We start from the raw sequence: 18,684 nt of genomic DNA, 5'->3' as shown, positions 1-18,684 counted from the left end.
CTCAATAAATTTATAAATAAAAACTTGGGTTAAGCATCATAATGCTTATGTGGAATTTAAAAATAAATAAAAAATAAAAATAAATTGTGAATGGTCCTCATGTTTGAAATTTTTTTGGAGCGGATTCTCGCCGGAGGTCGGAGCCCTGACGAGTGTTTAAATGACATGCTGACTAGGATAAAAATGCTTATGTGGATTTGAAAAATAAATAAAAAATAAATTACACATCATAAAATTAAATTAAATTAATAAAATTAAAAATTCAAATTACCCCAAATTAATTAATTAAAATTAAACTTATTTAAGTAAAAGATTTAAAACCCCAATTTCCCAAGTTCTCCTAATCCCTATTTCAATTCTGTCAAAATTATCATCATCCGTACATCATCTTTCATTCTTCTTCTTCATTGTTACATGTTGGTCAATCTGCAAGTGTACAAAATCTACCCGGTTTTAATTTATCGAACCACAGGAAATTGGGATGCGAATTCAGTTTAAGCCTCGAGTTTACTGTAGGAAAGCGAGTAAAATTCAGTTTTATGGTTGATTGTTTCTTGAGTTATGTAAAAAGAACAAGTGAACAAAAGATAAAGTGAGTGAAATTCAGAGATGAGAATGTCTTGGGTTCATGTTCAACTAATTCAGTTTTAGCAAACATTTCCTACTCACAAAGTCCGGAGTCTCTCCTTGATGCTCTAGCCTAATTAGTCATCTATCGATGCCTCGCATAGACAACCCTCTTAAGTCAAAAGATAGGCACAATTCCTTGACAACCTAAACATTTGCTAAAGGTACTAAGCATGCAATTCAGGCCAACAAACCCCAACCCTTCCTCTATTCCTAGTAGCAAGCATAGAAGAGGTAATCTCACAACAAGTCTCAATTCTATAACAAACTTCCGTTATGGTTATAGAAAAGCAAAAAGCTAGCATGCATTCAAGCTTAAAAGATAAAGCATAGGAGTGGGATTCAAGGGTTTACTCAGAACAACATGAATAGAAAAGGAATTAAAGCTAAAACATCCAAAGTCTTACAAAGAACCCAAAGCAAAAGGGGTCTTAGCCAAACATGGCTATGAAATCCATACAAGAAAAGAAAGGTTAAACTTGGACCATAGGACTTGGAGGAAGCTCCTCAAGCTCTAGAACCCAAACCCTCTCTTCTAACTTATTGAAATATGAGAAAATGACAAAAGGTTTCAAGAGAAATGACAAAAGGTTTCAAGAGAAATGACAAAAATCCTATTTATAGGAAAAATGTACGAGATTTTTGGTGTGCCGGGCGCTTGAAGCGCCAGACTGATTTTTCCAGCATTTTGACTTCTGCCATCCTGGCGCTCAGGCGCCATTGTGGGGCGCTTGATCGCCCCAGCTCGCCTAAAAACCCTTAAATCTTCATTTTAACTCCTCTTTAATGCCTCCTTCAAGTCTTTAAACCCCTTGGCCTTCTTCCTTCAGTTGTTGCAACCTGGTTAGTTGCATAGAAAGACTAGGAACAAAAGCAAGAAACTCAAAGGTTAAATTGCACAAAAGTATAAAATGAACTAGGAATAAAACAAGACCCCTAAACTCTACTAAAATACCATTGAAGACCTTATAAAACTATGAAATTACCAAAGCAATGCAAAAACACTAATAAAGATAAAAATGCATGGAAATGCATGAAACACTACATGAGACACAAGAAAAAGACTCAAAACCTACAAAGAAATGACCCTAAAAACACTACTAAACTAGGGTCATCATTACACAAACACATGAACAATGGAAACCTAACTTCTTCTTCAACCTCTCCCCTCTTCGCACCGTGACTGAGCCCTCAACCTTTTTCTTCTACTGGGAAGAGGAAGATGAAGAGGATGTGGTGTCTGTGTTGGCGAGGTCAGCTTGGTTCGTGGTGCTGCTACGGTGGTGGTACCGCAACCCACAACTCCGATCTATCCCCCTCTTCATTCCAATTCGGACATGGGTTTGGAGGTTAGGGTTGCGGTGGGTGAGAGTTGATGTGGTCGATCTCTTCATCTCTCTCTCTCTTTCTTCCTCTTTTGTAGGTTAGGGTTGCAGGTGGGTGGGTGTTGGGGTTGAGGTTGCAGGTGGATAGGGGTGGGGTTGTAGGTTAGGGTTTCGATTGGGGTGAAGTTGGGGTTAAGGGTGGCGGTGGCGGTAGCAAACCTCTTGTTGCTTCTGAAACAGGGGTAGTGGGAAAGTGCAGGAGAGGTGGTTGTCGAAAGGTGGAGGTGGGTTAATGGGGAAACAAGGAGAAGAAGGCTTTGAGGGAGGGAAGTCAGGGAGAGCAGTGACGAGTGGTGGAGCAAGGGAATACAGAGAGGTGCTTTGAGGAGAAGCAGAAAGAGAAGAAGAGACGATGGTGTTTGATGAATTTTTTTTAGAAGAAAGAAACCTTTACCAATTCATAATAGATTTACAAATCTACACATCAAGTCATCAACATATATGGTTGTGATTCAGTCAACATAATTTTACGAAAACATCACTTTGTCATGCATTTAAATACAAAATGCTGAATTGCTGAACCAATAGTTCTGAACATCAGTTCATTGCAACTGTTTATGTTTATAATATGTATGAAAATTGAAAGACACATAGCTTGGTTGAGACTGAGAAGTTCAACATAGCCAAAATAATCGCTGCTGTCAAGCCAGCCCCAGTACCCTTAACCGTTGGTGTTTGATGAATTTCTGGGTCCTTTGGAGATGGAAATGATTTTGGGTTAATTTGGGATGGGGTATTGATTTTGTTAATTGATTTAGGGTTATAATTGTTAATTAGCTTTATTTTTATTAATTTAATTAAAATTTCTCATGTTATTGATTTTAATTTTTAATTTTTTTAATTTTATGTCAGCATTTTTACCCCCTGTCAGCGATCCAAATCAGTACCTACTCCAAATAATTTTCATTCATGATGACCATTTACAATAATTTTTCGGGGAGGGACTAATATGACGCTTAACCCAAAAAACTTGAATAAATTTATAATATTTTTTTTTCAATAATAAATTTAAAATTTTACACCGTTCGTGCATCATCTTTTTTTTCTCAATTTATAAATAGGCTTAATAGCTCTTTTGGTCCCCCACAAATGCAAAATGTGCAAATTGGGTCCCTAAACTTTAAAAATAGCATTCTGTCTCCCCGACGTTATCTTCTGTCAACAGTTTTGGTCCCCCGTCCTTTTTCCGTTCAAAAAGTAACGGTTTCTGGGTTTTCCAGAAAAAATCAAGGAGTTCTTCATCTTTTTCAATTTTTTTTTACAGAAATTCAAAATTCTCCAAAACCAAAAAAATAATGCCCGTAAAAACAAATGAGAATCCAGAAATTAAATGCCCCAAAGGAAACCAATAAAACCCAAATATAGAAGAAAATATAGACCCAGAAGAAGATAATGGCCCAAAAAACCTAAGAATATTTAAAAAGATAAAATCTTTTAGATACTAAACTTTTGCTTCTCGACATAAACCCAGCTAGATTATATTGCTAAGGACAAATTACAAATATATATATATACCCAGAAGATAAATCCAAAAACTTTTGCTTTCTCTCTCGATTTATGTTTCTTTATTCCATCCAAATTGCAAAGATCGTGCCTGTGAGGACGACAAGAGGATATCAAACCACACTTCATCCCTTCCATTGAAAACTCAGAAAGGAGATGAAAAAGAGGAATTTGTCTGTGTCCTATGTGTCCAGATCAATGTTCGATCTGGGTTGGAGGAGGTTGAGGGAGGCGATTTCCGTTTGGGCTTTGGTTGGATGTGTGTTGGGGGAGGATGAGGGAAGAGATCTTGGTTCAGATCTGGTTGTTCAATGGCAGGACCAAAACTGGGTGCAAGGGTGAAGATGAAGGTTAGGGGTGGGTTATAGATCTGTATCCATTTTTCTTTTTGAGTGAAGATGAAGATCAAGTAGATAAAGATGTTTGTGAGATGAAAAAGAGGATAAGATGATTTTGGTTTTTAGGTTTTTAATTTTCTGGGTTTTGGGTTTAATGATTGAGAAAATAGTGAAGATGATGGAAGAAGATGGAGATGATGAATTTTCTGGTTTTTCTTTTTATTTTTCTTAATTTATTTTTTTGTTTAATTACATATTTCTCCTTAAAAACGTTAGTTTTTTGACGGAAAACTGTCTGGGGACCAAAACTGTTAACGGAAGATAACGTCGGGGAGGAAAAATGCTATTTTTAAAGTTTAGGGACCCCATTTGCACATTTTGCATTCGTGGGGGACCAAAAGTGCTATTAAGCCTTATAAATAACCTCTTTGTAAAGAAGCGTTTTATGCGTGATAATTATTTTTGAAGGGAGTTTTATGCGTGATAAATTGGTATTGAAATAAGATTGATGGAGGTCTTTATGTCAAGAAGGAAAGCAAAACTTGAAGCACGGGAGAATCACTTCAATTAATTAATCAAGCATAAAGCGAAACTGAGTTGCTTTTCACGCCGGAGACGACGGTGGCGGCGGCAACCGTCTAGCTTCAGCGACGCTCCTTCGAAGTTGGCGGTGCTGGTTCCCACTTGAAGTGACGTGTGGCGCACCTAACCTCTTAGGTGCGCGCACTTCAACGCGTGGTTTCGTTTCCGATCTATGATCTATCTCTCTGAATTCTGATCATTGAAGAAGAGAGATGTGGGTGTTTTACCTGATCTCGCTACCTCTAACAACTGGCATGGTGCTTTTCACCTTGAGGTACTTCGCTGGCCCTGATGTTCCTCGCTACGTGCTTTTCACTGTTGGATACACCTGGTTTTGCTCCCTCTCTGTCATCATCCTCGTCCCCGCGGACATTTGGGCGGTACCGTCTTCCGATTCTGCTACTTCATTGATCTTCAATTCAGTTATTGTTTAATTCACACTAAAGAATTTCATTTTTATTCTTGGTAGTAGTAGTTTCAATTTTTCTGCTGTAATTTGTTGTGTTGATTGCACATTTGTTTAATTCAGCTTCGATTGTTAGGGTTGCAGAGTGAGATTTTTAGGAATTTTGAAACAATGTGTGTGTTTGGAAACCTAGTAGCAAGTATGTTGGGGGAAGTAGTTATTCTTCGCGAAGTTACTACTGCTAGCTAGTAGCTATTGTGGGGAGTGAAGTGATTCTGTAAAGTTTAAATGTGAAACCAAATATACTAATTGGGTGGGATGTGTGATTAGTATAGAAGTGAAAACTTAATAAAGACTCTCACACATGACTAGTTCTTTTCTGATTGCGTTGTTACTATACCATTGTCGTGATGGAGAAAATTGCTATACAATTGACTAATGAATGCACGGGTTATATGGGGGCTTTACATGCTGATAAATAGCATAAAAAAGGCTAGTGACAAATGCATAGATTATGAGTAACTCTGCCCAAACTAATGTCCTCGTCTTAGAAGAAACTAAAATTTCAAAAACGGGCTTGGATATGGAGAAAATAGGAACAGTTGGGTTTCGATTTAGAAACTGGAAGAAAGATTTACCTTTTGTAAGGGAAATAGTGTGCATAGTTTTGACAAAAGGTTATTCAACCTCCATATTATGGACAGGGTACTTTTATCATTTATGGTTTTTTATTCTTTAGTTAAGCTTGTGTCAATTAAATCCAGGTTGTTATTGCGTCTTCTTTACTATTAATTAGTTTGACAGTTTTTTGGTTAATGCAGAAACTATTTTATCTTATTCAAAAGGAAGAGTTTTGGATCTTTGTTTTTTTGATTAATTGAAGAACTAAAACTGCATTATTTCATTCATTAATGATGTTTTTGTGACAAATACAGACGATGTCTTCTCACTCTGAGAATGGAGGTATCTCTTTCTTTTGGAGCTGGTCATATTGGAGTACATTTTTGCTTACCTGGTACGCTTCTTGTTACCCTGTAAAATTTATATGATTATATGTTGCATTACTTTCACATCCTTCTGTGTACTTCAACTGAATTGTATTGTTTAGCAAGGAAGGCCAATTGTCTACCATATTTTGGTTGATTGTCTACCATGTGAGATACCTGCTTTGCTCTCTCATGGCTTGACTGTCGAACATTCCTCCAGGATTCTCTGTTTGAGTCTATGATGTTATGTATCTGATATATAATGGGATTGAGCTGCAATGACTCTTCAATGTGAAAAATGTCTTTAATCTTCGTAACATCAACCCATATTTGATTGTATTAATATTATTCTCCTTTGATTGACAGTTAGCACTATCTTTTTGTATCTCTGCTATTAATTCCATAATTCATAAGGCATGCATGCATGCATGTAACATTTTTCCACTACAGAACAGACTTTGAGCTACAGTGGATTACTGGAAGTGATAATCAATAACACATGATATAGTTATTATTTTACAAAATTTAGGTGGTTTGGTATATGTTTGTTTATGTTTCTAATTTTTTTTATGGCTACTCATCATCTTCTCATGCGCTTGCCTACACGCTAAGCACAAATATCGCAAGGAAGTATTTGACTGGCTTTTTCTGATCAGTGATGCAAATTTCCTTATATATTTAACTTATTTATCCTAAGCAGGGCTGTGGTGCCCCTTATTCAGGGTTTCGAAGATGCTGGGGATTTCACTGTATCAGAAAGATTGAAGACTAGTGTACATGTTAACTTGGTCTTCTATCTAATTGTGGGATCCATTGGCCTTTTCGGACTTGTTCTTCTCATTATGATGCACAGAAGCTGGTAGGTTCTCATCCTCCAAACCTTATTTTTATTCTCGTTTTAGTTTTTTTTTGTAGGATGATGTTTGCTCCAAGTTCTTGTTGCCTGTATATCTGTTTAAATTTTTATTTTCTAACTTCCTATGATCTCCTCAAAGACACATGCATGACAACTAGTTTCTTATTGATTATTTACTCTGCCATATGTGGATTTGTGGATATGCTTTGCTAATAATGTTGGGCTGCATGCTTTGTTATGAGTGACTGATGTATTCATGAAAATTGAACCTGTACAGACCTCAAACGCACATGCACTCTCTTTCTCTCTCTCTCTCACTCTCCCTCTCTGTATGAGGAAATATTTAATAAACTACTCTATCTGATTAAGCAATTGATTTGCAAAGTTCAGATTTCACATTGCCTTTGTGAGGACATTTCAGAATATGGAAGACCCTCAATATGTCATCTGTGCAAGATGTGGGTATACAATAATATAGATACCTGAAAAATAGTGAGGTCATTTGAAAGAAAGTACAGTTAATCTTATTGGGTTGTCAAGACCACGGCAGGGCCATGTATAACCTCACCATTCACGTGGTTCCTAAGGACTCCCACTAGGGTACCTAAGGGGAAAGTAATGGTGTGTTACATCAGAGTTTTAAGCCCCCTTATCAGGAACTTGCAAGAAAATGTCCCAACCAAGTGAACTAGGATCACAGGATACATTTAATTTTAGTGGGTTGTCCCACAGCAGGGCCAAGCAGAGCTCCACCATCGAAGTGCTGCCTAAGGATTCCTTCTATGGTACCTGAAGGGGTGGGGGGGGGGAGGGAAATTGATGGTGTTTAACCTCAGAGTTTTGAATCCCCTACCATGAACTTGCAAGAAAATGTCTCAACCAAGTGAACTAGGCTCACAGGATAAATAAGTTACAGGTTTAAATTTTACATGTTAGTCACAGATTTTCAATAAGGAGAATCCTTTTTGTTATGAAGGATAGGTGCCACGAAACATAAGAACAGAGGTTCTGTTTGATTTCTGTCAAAACCATCTCCTTATAATTTTATTTTTTAATTAATATGTCCTTTTGAAAAAGATCAAAGCATTCAATTTTCAGTTCTTATGTTTCGTATCATACTATATAGCAATTCTCTTTCAATAATCAATAGCTTGTACGGTTTTTCAAGTCATTGACACAAATATCTGCTCGTTGTCTAATTGTTTGTCTCTTCCTTGTCATGATGTTCATGGTTGACAAGTTAATACGCAATAAGGTTTTTTTCATATATATGTGTATTTATTTTTCGGGTTTATGTGATGCAATACCTTTTTATTTTGAATATTTTTAATTGATTCATACTTCTGGAAGCAGGACTGGAAGTCTTCTGGGATTTGCCATGGCTTGTTCAAATACTTTTGGACTTGTTACTGGTGCATTTCTTCTTGGCTTTGGTTTGAGTGAAATTCCTAAAAGCATTTGGAGAAACGCTGAGTGGACCACCCGCCAAAAAGTACTTTCTCACAAAATTTCCCAAATGGCTGTCAAACTCGATGATGCTCACCAAGAACTTTCAAATGCCATTGTTGTAAGTGGTTCATTCTAGTGTCTGTTAAATTCATTTCTCATTTTACTGTTGTAGAAGAAGTTACTAAAAATTGATTAGTTGAAATTTTTTGGTTTTTGATTGTGCTCAATGTTGTCATATGGTCCATGAGATTTAACCCACCTAGTGGGAGGCTTGGTTGCTGCCCTGGAAGTTTTGTTAATCTTTCACTTGGTAGTGAGATAGAACTGCCTTTTTTTGCTTGTGATTTGTGTCATTTTGATTAAAAAGAAAAAACTTATTCAATAACACCTTCCCTGAGTTGTATTTCTCCAATTGGCTTTATTTTAAGTTGTGGATACATTGGAAATATATTAATTTTGAAACTTGTATGCATAGCAGAAAATATGTATAATAGAGCTGAGGTTATGCACTGTCTGATGTCTTGTTCCTTTCCTTCTCGTATAAAAGTTACTAGTAGTAATAGCTTGTTTGTGGCTAGTTATAGTAAGCTTTTGAGGGACATTCCAATTTACAATTGGGCATCTCCATCGATTCTACATGTCTGCCATTTTGGCGAAAATGTTACTTGTGCCAGCAGTGCATCATTAGCGCTTGTGTTGCTCTCGAAAAGAAGCTGTGTAATATTGTATTTGATCAATTATTTTGTATATGGAAGATCTCATGTGTATTATGTTTTTATTGGTTTGGGCCAGTGGGGTCACTGCAAAATAAGAATTGGAGCTTAATTATAGTTTATTTGTATAGGTTGCTCAAGCAACATCCAAGCAGATGTCCAAGCGTGATCCTTTGAGACGTTATATGGATGTCATTGATGATATGCTTGCTCAAATGGTATTGGGCTTACTTTATTTTATTAAGGATGTCTAAAAACACCTAAATTGTTTTCTTTGTTTAGATATAACCTTCAAATCTTCAGTTTAGGGAAGACCCATCCTTCAAACCACAAGGTGGCCAATTAGGGGAAAATGATATGGATTATGATACAGATGAGAAGTCAATGGCAACACTAAGGCGTCATCTTCGAAAAGCTCGTGAGGAGTATTACAGATATAAAAGGTAAGCACATGGTCAATTGTGTTTGAGGTATTATTCATTAGAAAAGTTGTTTTTCAATCCTTCACCGCAGTTTCGGTAAATTTAATTCTTATATTCTTACGATGAGTGAAAACATTTATTAGACCTATTTTTTATTTATTTTTTTATTCAGGTCAATGTCTTTGAGTGTATCAATTAGATTAGTGAAAATGAAATTGCTGTTTTGTTACATGGAGCCCTAACATGTTACATATTACATAAATAGGTCAATTACATGTGCTATTGAAGCTGGTTTGGTTAATAATTCTGGACATTAATTTCTATCCTTTAGTTTTACTTGGACTGGAAAGAGTTTCATTTTTGCTTCCTAGGCTCCTCGCATCTATTAATATGAAAAACCTTGTAAAATCTAGCTTTCTGATTTATCCAGTGGCGAAATAGATTCCTTCTTGCCTTGTTTAGACCAGTGTTATCAAATAACGGCTATAGTGTAGCGGATTTTTGGCTAATCGCGACGCCGCTATTGCCCGCTATAGCGCGCTATTACCGCTATTTCCGCTACTCGCCGCCAAATAGCGGATTCTTGGCTCACCGCGATCGCGATTTGATAACACTGGTTTAGACTAATTTATATATGTTAATGACTTGTTAACAGATGCACTCCCATGGCCATGAGGATGGGGGCAATTGCCCGCACAAGATTTAAGAGTTCATTTGTAATACTCATACTTGATAGTAGAAGATTGCCCCATGATATTTTCTCAACTCTTAAAGTTTCCCTACTACAGATCCAACACTCTTAACACCTTTTTGTCAAAAAAAAAAAACTCAAACCTCATCAATTTTTTTCTCCTCTGTAGTATTGGAAACTCGTTACTCTCACATTATAAAACTAGTGTAAAAGTGTCAGTTTTTTATAATAAATTTAGTTTTTTTTAAACAGTATTGATGGTTAACCAAACAATGATAGGTGTCAATAATATGAATGCAAAGAGCACATAGTACTTAGTACCAAGCTTGTTAATAGCGCGCCCTAGTGGTGCAATAGCGCTATAGCATAGCACCCTGGGGGTTAACCGCTACTCCACTATTCACCCTATTTGCCGCTATTGTCCGCTATAGCGCCGCAATAGCGCTCAAAATAGTGTTTTCTGGGCTTGCCGCTATGCTACGCTATCCGCGATTATGTTCATTTTAATTTTTTCAATGGAAAATTTTCTTAAAATAAAATTAACAATTGATCGAACATCTTCTCCTGAAATATGTAATGAATGGCTGATGACTGTTTACTTTATAGAGAGATTTTTTGTAGTGCCCAAAATAAATGTAGTAAAAACTCATTCAAATGTTTTCAGAATATTAAAACTTGTTGAAAATAATTATATTATATATTTATATTTTTAATGAGAGTATATGATATATGCTTTTAGTGTTACAAATTTACACATGTCACCCCAACAACTTAAAATTTCTTACTTCATCATTGTGTGTATATGTGTGTGGTTTTCCCCCACAACTTGAGATGTCTGGATCCGTCACTGTTAATGAGAGATATACCGCAGCTTTATTACTTAGTTGCAGCGCTTACTTCTGTCAAATCTGTACAAATAAGGTCTCTTAGATTTTTCCTTCAGCGGTAGCCAAACTTTATTTGGTATTGTTTCTTTTGCAGTGAGTATATGACTTATGTACTGGAAGCCCTTGAATTGGAAGATACAATGAATAATTATGAACGCCGCAAGTCAACTGGATGGTTTGCTTCTAATTTTGTTTTCTATTTTGTTGGTTTTCCCAGCTTCAATATCATTCTATAATATATTACAGGTTCTTCGAGCTCATATTACATCATTTTTTTATGATATAACTTCAGGGAATATAATTCAAGCATTAGACCTGCTCGGACTGGCAAGTTGGGGTCTGTATTTGATACTTTAGGTAATAATGAGAATTATTATTAAATCTATATTATCCTAACTTCACTGAATATTACTTTTCTCTAATGAAATTTGATTATTGTTAGATATCTTGTAAATAAGTAGGATATCTTTTATTTAAGTAGGATATCTTTTATTAATTGTAAATAGGTAGCATAGTCATTGTAAATAGGGTAACAATGATATTGTACATTGATTGCACCCAGTGTTGTCAAACCCGAATAGCAGGGCGTAGCAGCCGACCCCTATAATGCTATAGCGTATAGCGAGATGGCTGTATGCTGAATATTTTTATATATAGTTTATTTTATACTAAACACTATGCTTAAAAATGATAAAAAACACTCAAAATTCATGACATTCAAAAAGGAGATAGAGGTTGCTGGGATAGAAGAGATAACTAAAAAATAAAGGACTACAGCATAAACTAAGTAACTAATGGAGGCTGTTGTGATAAAAAAAAAAAAGATAGAGGCTGCTGGGATAAAAGTGATGCATGGTAGTTACTTAGAGACTAAAAGAGAATACAAATTGAAACAACACTGGCAGAATAAATAACCAGAAGAAAAAAAACAAAGCAGGCATTAGGGAAACAACAGAGAAGGATAGCAAGCTCAAGGATGCGAGAACAAAACTGGGTATTTGGGGATGCAGAGGTGTCGCTATAAGGTTGCTGGAAGGATGCCGGAGGCTGGTCAGAAGTGGTGTGCAAGCTAGAGTGCAGGAAGAATGGAGACACAGTGCTGGGCAGAGGTCGAAGTGAAGTATCAGAGAGGGGGATGTACTATAATGGGTTATTCTAACTTTTCCGAGGCAAAATTTCGTATCTACCCTCAAAAGGTTGCTCTAACAGTAAGATTTTAAGGGTAAAAGGGGTTTTTTCGATAAACCATCAGAATAGTGCAGCATTTGTGATACAATTCCCACTATTCAGGCCAACCTATTGCGGCCGCAACAATGAGCCGCTCCACTTTTTGACATCCTTTTGCGGACAGTGGCTGCTCCGCTCCGCTCACCGCTATAGCATCGCTATTAACAACCCTGATTGCACCTATTATATATAATATAATGGACTCCGCTATGTAGTTGAAACACACAGACTCAGCAAATGCCTCATGTGTCTTTTTTGTTATTCAACATTGTATCAAGAGCCTAACAAGAGGCAATTCTAATCCTAATCCATGACTATCTGGTAGAGACCCATCATGTTTCATTTCCGGTTTCTAGACCTTTTGTGCTGTCTGGCATCATTCCGACAGCCTTCTCCAGCTAATTCCGCCGCTGCCCAACCACCGAGTCTATATATGGTCTCAAGCAATCTCATAGGGCTTGATTTTGGCAGATTTGGCACTGTTATTCAGTAGTTTGTGTCAAAATAACCACTTATCCCAAAAGTTTAAGCTGTTGGGTAAGGGCCACATGAATGGTTTTATATTATATTCTAACACCCCCCTCACGCAAGAGCCCTTTGGGCTTGAAGCGTGGATGAATGCATAGGCCCACCTACCATGTGCTTAATTAAATTCCACTTTTTAATTAGAAAGTGAGGGGAGCAAGGATCAAACTCTAGACCTCTCAGTCTCAGCCATAGAGGCTCTGATACCATGTCATAATAACCACTTATCCCAAAAGCTTAAGCTGTTGGGTAAGGGCCACATGAATGGTTTTATATTATATTCTAATAGTTTGGTATGACAGAGTGAGGCTGATCAGTCATCTTTTTATCATCACTCAGCTGCTGGGTGTATATACTTGATTGTGTATGTGGATGGCATTGTCATTACAGGCACCGATCATCATGGAATCACACAAGTAAAACAACTTTGTCATCACTTTCAGACAAAAGACCTTGGCAGACTTTGTTATTTCTTGGGCATAGAGGTTGCACAATCCAAACAAGGGATTGTGATTTCACAGAGAAAGTATGCTATGGATATTTTGGAGGAGACAAGATTGTTAAATGCCAAGCCAGTTGACACACCTATGGATCCCAATGCCAAACTTAGGCCAGCTCAAGGGGAGCCACTCTCAGATCCAAAAACATATAGGAGATTAGTTGGAAATATGAATTATCTCACTGTTACTCACCCAAATGTTTCATTTTCTTTTAGTAAGGTAAGCAATTTCTTAATTCTCCATGTGAAGGGCATTGAGAGGTTGTGATTCGCGTACTGAATTATATTAAAAGTGCTCCAGGAGAAAGGTTAATTGTACGAAGATAAGGGACATGCACGAGTTGTAGGATACTCAGATGCATATTGGGTAGGTTCTCATTTTGATAGGAGATCCACCTCGGTAGTGTGTTTTCTTTGGTGATAACTTAATTTCCTAGAAGCGTAAGAAACAAAGCGTAGTGGTAAGAGAGAGCAGAAGGCATGAGAGAACTGGCTGCGATGATGGGCCATGTTATCGTATGTTGGGATAAAACCCATTCACATGGAACAAAAAGGAATATTCAAAGATTCACAAGGGATTTTGCAACTGCTTTGGGAAAGAGATATAGATGACATCCAAGCTATTGCTAAAACTGTGGAGTTGACTACAGTTTTGGGCATTGAAAAAGAGCAGTGGGATCCTGGTGGACATTATTGTCTTCTTCCTGTATCACGGTTAACATTTCCAGATAGGAGGACTTTGGTGGGATTTTGTTTTAGGTATCTCAAGCTAGGACAAGGTCAATGCTTACGGGAGGAGTATTGATAGGTACCCCTAGTTAGTTAGTAGTTTTGGTTAGTTGATAAAGTTAGCCATATAGTTAGTAAGTTAAGAGAGTTAGTTCACTTAGTTGGGCTGTAGAGGAAGAAATATAATAAATAAGAGAGTTTAGGAGGATTACATATTTTGGGATAATTTGTAATTGGAAATTGGCAGAAACTCAATAATATCAGCTTTCCTTTTTTCTTTAGTGCTAGAACCTATTAGTTTTCCACAATGCCTCATGAACATTTTATCCTTTCTCTGTATTAAGATATTTATGAAAAATATAATTCTACGTACCCTACTAGCTCAGTTGCTTCCTATGTAAAGAGACCTCAATATTAACTCTATTTTACGTTTTTTTTATTTTGTGGTTAAAAGTTGCATATATGTATATAGAAATTAGAAAATTAAATTGACATTCCTAGGTTTTTAATTGAGAGATTCTGAATATAGTATTGACAAATGGTGGAAGTCAATCTAATTTCCTCATGCATATGTTGCTTTTGGCTTAAAAGTTTCTTGAATTTCATCTGACTTCTGTGTTACCTTTCTCAATTAGTTCCTTGCTACTTTAATATTGCATTGTTTGATCGTGCAAGGATAGGTCTACATTTTCCTTTCTTTTATGATTTCCTATTTTGGTTAGAGGCATTGGACCCAGGCTTCTAAATAAATGGTACTTCTTCACAGAATTTTGCTGGAGATGCATTTTAAGGAAACAAGTTGAGAAAGGCTTGGCTGTTCTACTTGGTATCATGTCTGTTGCAATACTTTTAGCAGAGGCAACTCTTTTGCCTAGCTTTGATTTATCACTTTTCTCCATTCTTATAAAATCTGTGAGAACACAGGAGATGCTTGTACAGGTAGACCAAGTCTTTTAGAGATATTTAGTATAATGGACATTGAGATGCTGTATATGTATTTAAAATACTTTTTTACGTTTTTAAAAGTTTTGGATGAAGATTTCATTCTGAATTTTTTGTGAATCTACAACACTTAAAAGAAAATTGATTTTAGATGTTCTTGATGAAGATTTCATTCTGGAAGTTCTGGAAATCTATAATATGTCGATGAAAATTGCTATCTCATACAAACTTCTTTGCGAAGAGTAAGATGGGCTTCTGTTTGTATATCGATCAATGAGATATGACTTTTTCATTAGATACAGGCAGTCTTTTTCTCTTTTTTTTTTTATGAAAATAAACTTCCATTCCTTTTGGCTTAAGGCTGAACCAAATGCAAACAAATTGCTTATGGAATCTGATGTTGTGTCTTTGCTTCTGTAATATGCTTCTTCACATATACTATCTTTTTTTATAAAGGTTGTATAAATCACTTACCTTCAATTTTTTGCCCAGGTGTTTGCTTTTGTTCCTCTCATGTATATGTGCATGTGCACATACTATTCCTTGTTCAAAATTGGAATGTTGATGTTTTACTCACTGACACCCAGACAGACTAGCTCAGTTAACTTGCTTATGATATGCTCGTAAGTTTTTACTCATTTACTACTGCTGCTGCAATTATGACTACTTTATTTTTGCTTCTTGAATTGCCTATGCTCTCAAATGAATACCTGTTATATTTTATTCTTGATCCCAGGATGGTTGCTCGATATGCCCCCCCAGTTTCATACAACTTTCTTAATCTCATTCGACTTGGTTCTAATAAAACGACTATATTTGAAAAGGTACTCTTATCTAACAAATCTATTTGATTGTTGATTCTCTTTAAAATGTTTTTTTGACAATATTGTGGGGCACTGGGTGGAGTTCCATTTCCATATATTGCTTACTGTGATAGATCTTCTTGCTTATTACTTTGGCACTTATATTAAATTAATTCCTAATAATCCTAGAAATTTCTTTTTCATTGGTTATAAGACTAGTCTATTATTTTGTTTACTTGTACTTATTTTCACATGCCTTTCGTATATTCTTTTATGATAATTTTTCTTCTCAGCTTGTAACTGTTAAATTATCTGAACTTTAGCCTCAGAACACTTTGGCTCCATCTCCTTAGTAATATTTTCTTATTATAATTTGGTGCGTGATTTGGCTATTACTGCAGAGAATGGGGAACATTGACAATGCTGTCCCTTTCTTTGGGGATAAATTTAACAAAATCTATCCACTTATTATGGTTACATACACCCTTTTGGTTGCAAGCAACTTCTTTGACAGAGTATTTGATTTTCTGGGAAGCTGGAAGAGATATATTTTCAAAACTGAAGATGATGATATGGATGGTCTTGATCCATCAGGAGTAATTATTTTACAAAGAGGTCTGAAACAAATTGAAACAAATTTTCCGTTGTTACAACTTTAGTTCAAGTTACTCACTGAAAAAATCTTATCTAAATTTGTGATACTGACTTTGCCATACTTTTGATTGATTGATTTTGCATTATTTGTAGAGCGGTCTTGGCTTGAACAAGGACACAAAGTAGGGGAACAAGTTGTTCCCCTGGCAAGGAATTTTAATGGTGTTGATATTGAATCGGCAAACAATTTAATGGTATGTAGACATAACTTCAAAAAGGTGGAAGCAATCTTGTCTCACCTCCCATTTAGCCTCTCATCTCATAGTTTTGACAGATTCAACATATGACATTTGTTACTACTACAGTATAATCATTTTACACCTTAAACATTCAGGAGAGACATGTCGAAATGAAGACAAATTCCGATGTAATTACCGAAGAAACCAATGGACTGTCTAAAAGTTCGAGGGAAGAGACAAGCAGATATGGTTCGAGCAGGGAAGCCATCAGTAACAAATATGCTGCCATTAGAGAGCAGGGAGGTCCAGCATCTAAACGGAAGGCAGAAGAGAAAAATGTAGCCTCTGCCAATTCCGTCCTTGATAAAGGCAGTAATTCCGGTGGAGCGCCTTCTTCAGGTTTGGCTTCGACGTGGCTAAATATGAAGACAGGATTTCAGAGTTTCAAGGCCAACATAGGAGCCAAGAAGTTTTTACCAATACGGCAAATACAGGAAAGTAATGTGTCTTGTGTGTCGTCATCTGAGTCCCTTGATGAGATATTTCAAAGACTCAAAGGGACTTCTTTGGACCAAAATACTTACAATGAAGAGGACTAAGAGGGAAGCCAATACAGTATTTAAGGTCCCTCTAGATGACTTCCATCGTTTGGCAAGAGCTTAGAAGTGTAAAGTGCAATAGGATTGGGAATGCAGGTCCATAATATCATGTATAGAAATGGTAAATTTTTGAATGCTGTGCTTAGAGAAAAAAATATACATAAGGCCCCAATGCAGCCTGAAGATGGAATTGTCTGCTACACAAACTTCACTTTAGAAATCAATCACACAAAAACTAGCCGATAGTTAGACAGTATATATTTAAAATTGTGCCAGTACAGCATTACCGATGTTTTGCCTGGCTTAAATTCATAATTTTTTCCACTGACGAGTGACTTGGATTGCATTGCATTGTTTTGCGGAATGTCTTTAATGTTTTTCTAGCGAATTTACTCCTTGTTCATTGAATCTTGTGTAATATCATGAATCGGAAGATTTATTTTGACTTGTGAATCGTATCATCTTATGTATTGTAGGATACAAACACACACAAAAATAAGCCATAAATAAAAAATATGGTATATATCTTACCTTTAAGAAGTGAGTCCAACCATTCTTTCAGTAATAAAACCATGATGAAAATTGAGCTCACCAAATTTATTGTTACTTAAATTCTTCTGTTATTTTTTTTCCCTAGAACCATTTCATTGGTGGGATAATTTCATCCTACCTTACTTCCCTCCCCATGGTGCTTGAGAAGAGAATTGCTGCCGATTCAAACTAAAATCAGCCTGACACAATAAGACTCCATGGTGACAAGAAGGTTGTGGTTTTGGGTGCTCACCAGATCTAGCAGGCTTAAAACATCCACAGCTAGGAAGAATGGAATCCCTCAATTTAAAAAAAAAATTCTACACACTTCATATCTAAATAATGAATTTTATTACAAAATTAATTTAATTACACAGTATAAATGCAATTCTTTCTTAAAATACTTTTTCTAATTCAACAAAACACTGAAATTCCTGAATTGAGCAACAACAGAAACATCACTCAATTATATGACATACATACACATATGTGACACAAGAATCATTAATTATCAATAAGCCACCCTGGAATTCACAACAGATACTCCTGTGTCTTTTCTCTTCAGTCTGAGAACCTTGGACCAGAAACCATCGCTCTTGCTCCTTCCCCTGCTGTTTCTCGTAGCAAAGGCAAGCGACTTGCTCTTCTTCAAGTTGTTAAACCCCAGAATGCATGAAGGGCCGGAACCCATCGCGTGCGAACCGTTCCGGCGGAAGCGTTTTCGATGAACCGCCGAAGATACATCGTGGTTATTCGACGAGGCATGATTCCTCGTTGAAGGCGAATCAGGCGACGAAATAGGAGAAGGAGAGTAGCAGATAATAGGTTCAATAGGGGAATTCGTGGTGTAGAGCTGAGATAGCTTGTCACTTAAGCAAAAGGAGCAAACACCTGGTACTTGTTTATGAACATTTCGATGCTCCTTGCACCACCCTGCTCTTGTAGCTTGTAATTCCGAGTAGTTCATCATCTTAACACAAGTTCCTCGGGAAAAAGTTGTGTTCACAATTCAATTACACCAAATATGAAGAAAAGATAGATAAATGAGTGATATGATATGTGATATGATAGAAAATACAGAGAGATCAAAAGAAAAATGAGTGAAAATGAGACACAAGATCAGAAAGTGAACTTTGTGAATGTATCAAAAA

The 18,684-nt window shown here is 36.5% G+C and overlaps 1 protein-coding gene across 2 annotated transcripts; it reads left to right on the top strand.

Moving 5' to 3' along the window:
* Nucleotides 1-4,326: 4,326 nt before the first annotated feature.
* LOC130726963 (uncharacterized) lies at nucleotides 4,327-17,366 on the top strand. Of its 2 annotated transcripts, XM_057578284.1 has the most exons (14): nucleotides 4,327-4,815; nucleotides 5,777-5,856; nucleotides 6,528-6,686; nucleotides 8,037-8,250; nucleotides 8,977-9,063; nucleotides 9,149-9,288; nucleotides 10,940-11,020; nucleotides 11,138-11,202; nucleotides 14,592-14,764; nucleotides 15,260-15,390; nucleotides 15,504-15,591; nucleotides 15,972-16,185; nucleotides 16,318-16,418; nucleotides 16,559-17,366. In XM_057578284.1, exons 1-14 carry the CDS (start codon nucleotides 4,648-4,650, stop codon nucleotides 17,000-17,002), a joined length of 2,145 nt encoding a protein of 714 aa, XP_057434267.1. In that variant the 5' UTR covers nucleotides 4,327-4,647; the 3' UTR covers nucleotides 17,003-17,366. The 2 variants fall into 2 exon arrangements, with proteins under 2 accessions (XP_057434267.1, XP_057434268.1); XM_057578285.1 differs by lacking the exon at nucleotides 4,327-4,815 and having other exon boundaries at nucleotides 6,550-6,686.
* The last annotated feature ends 1,318 nt before the right edge of the window (nucleotides 17,367-18,684 follow it).

This window comes from Lotus japonicus, chromosome 6, assembly GCF_012489685.1.
Source record: "Lotus japonicus ecotype B-129 chromosome 6, LjGifu_v1.2".
Taxonomy (NCBI): domain Eukaryota; kingdom Viridiplantae; phylum Streptophyta; class Magnoliopsida; order Fabales; family Fabaceae; genus Lotus; species Lotus japonicus.
Note: the sequence above shows the minus strand (reverse complement) of the source record. Positions and strands in the feature narration are given on the sequence as shown.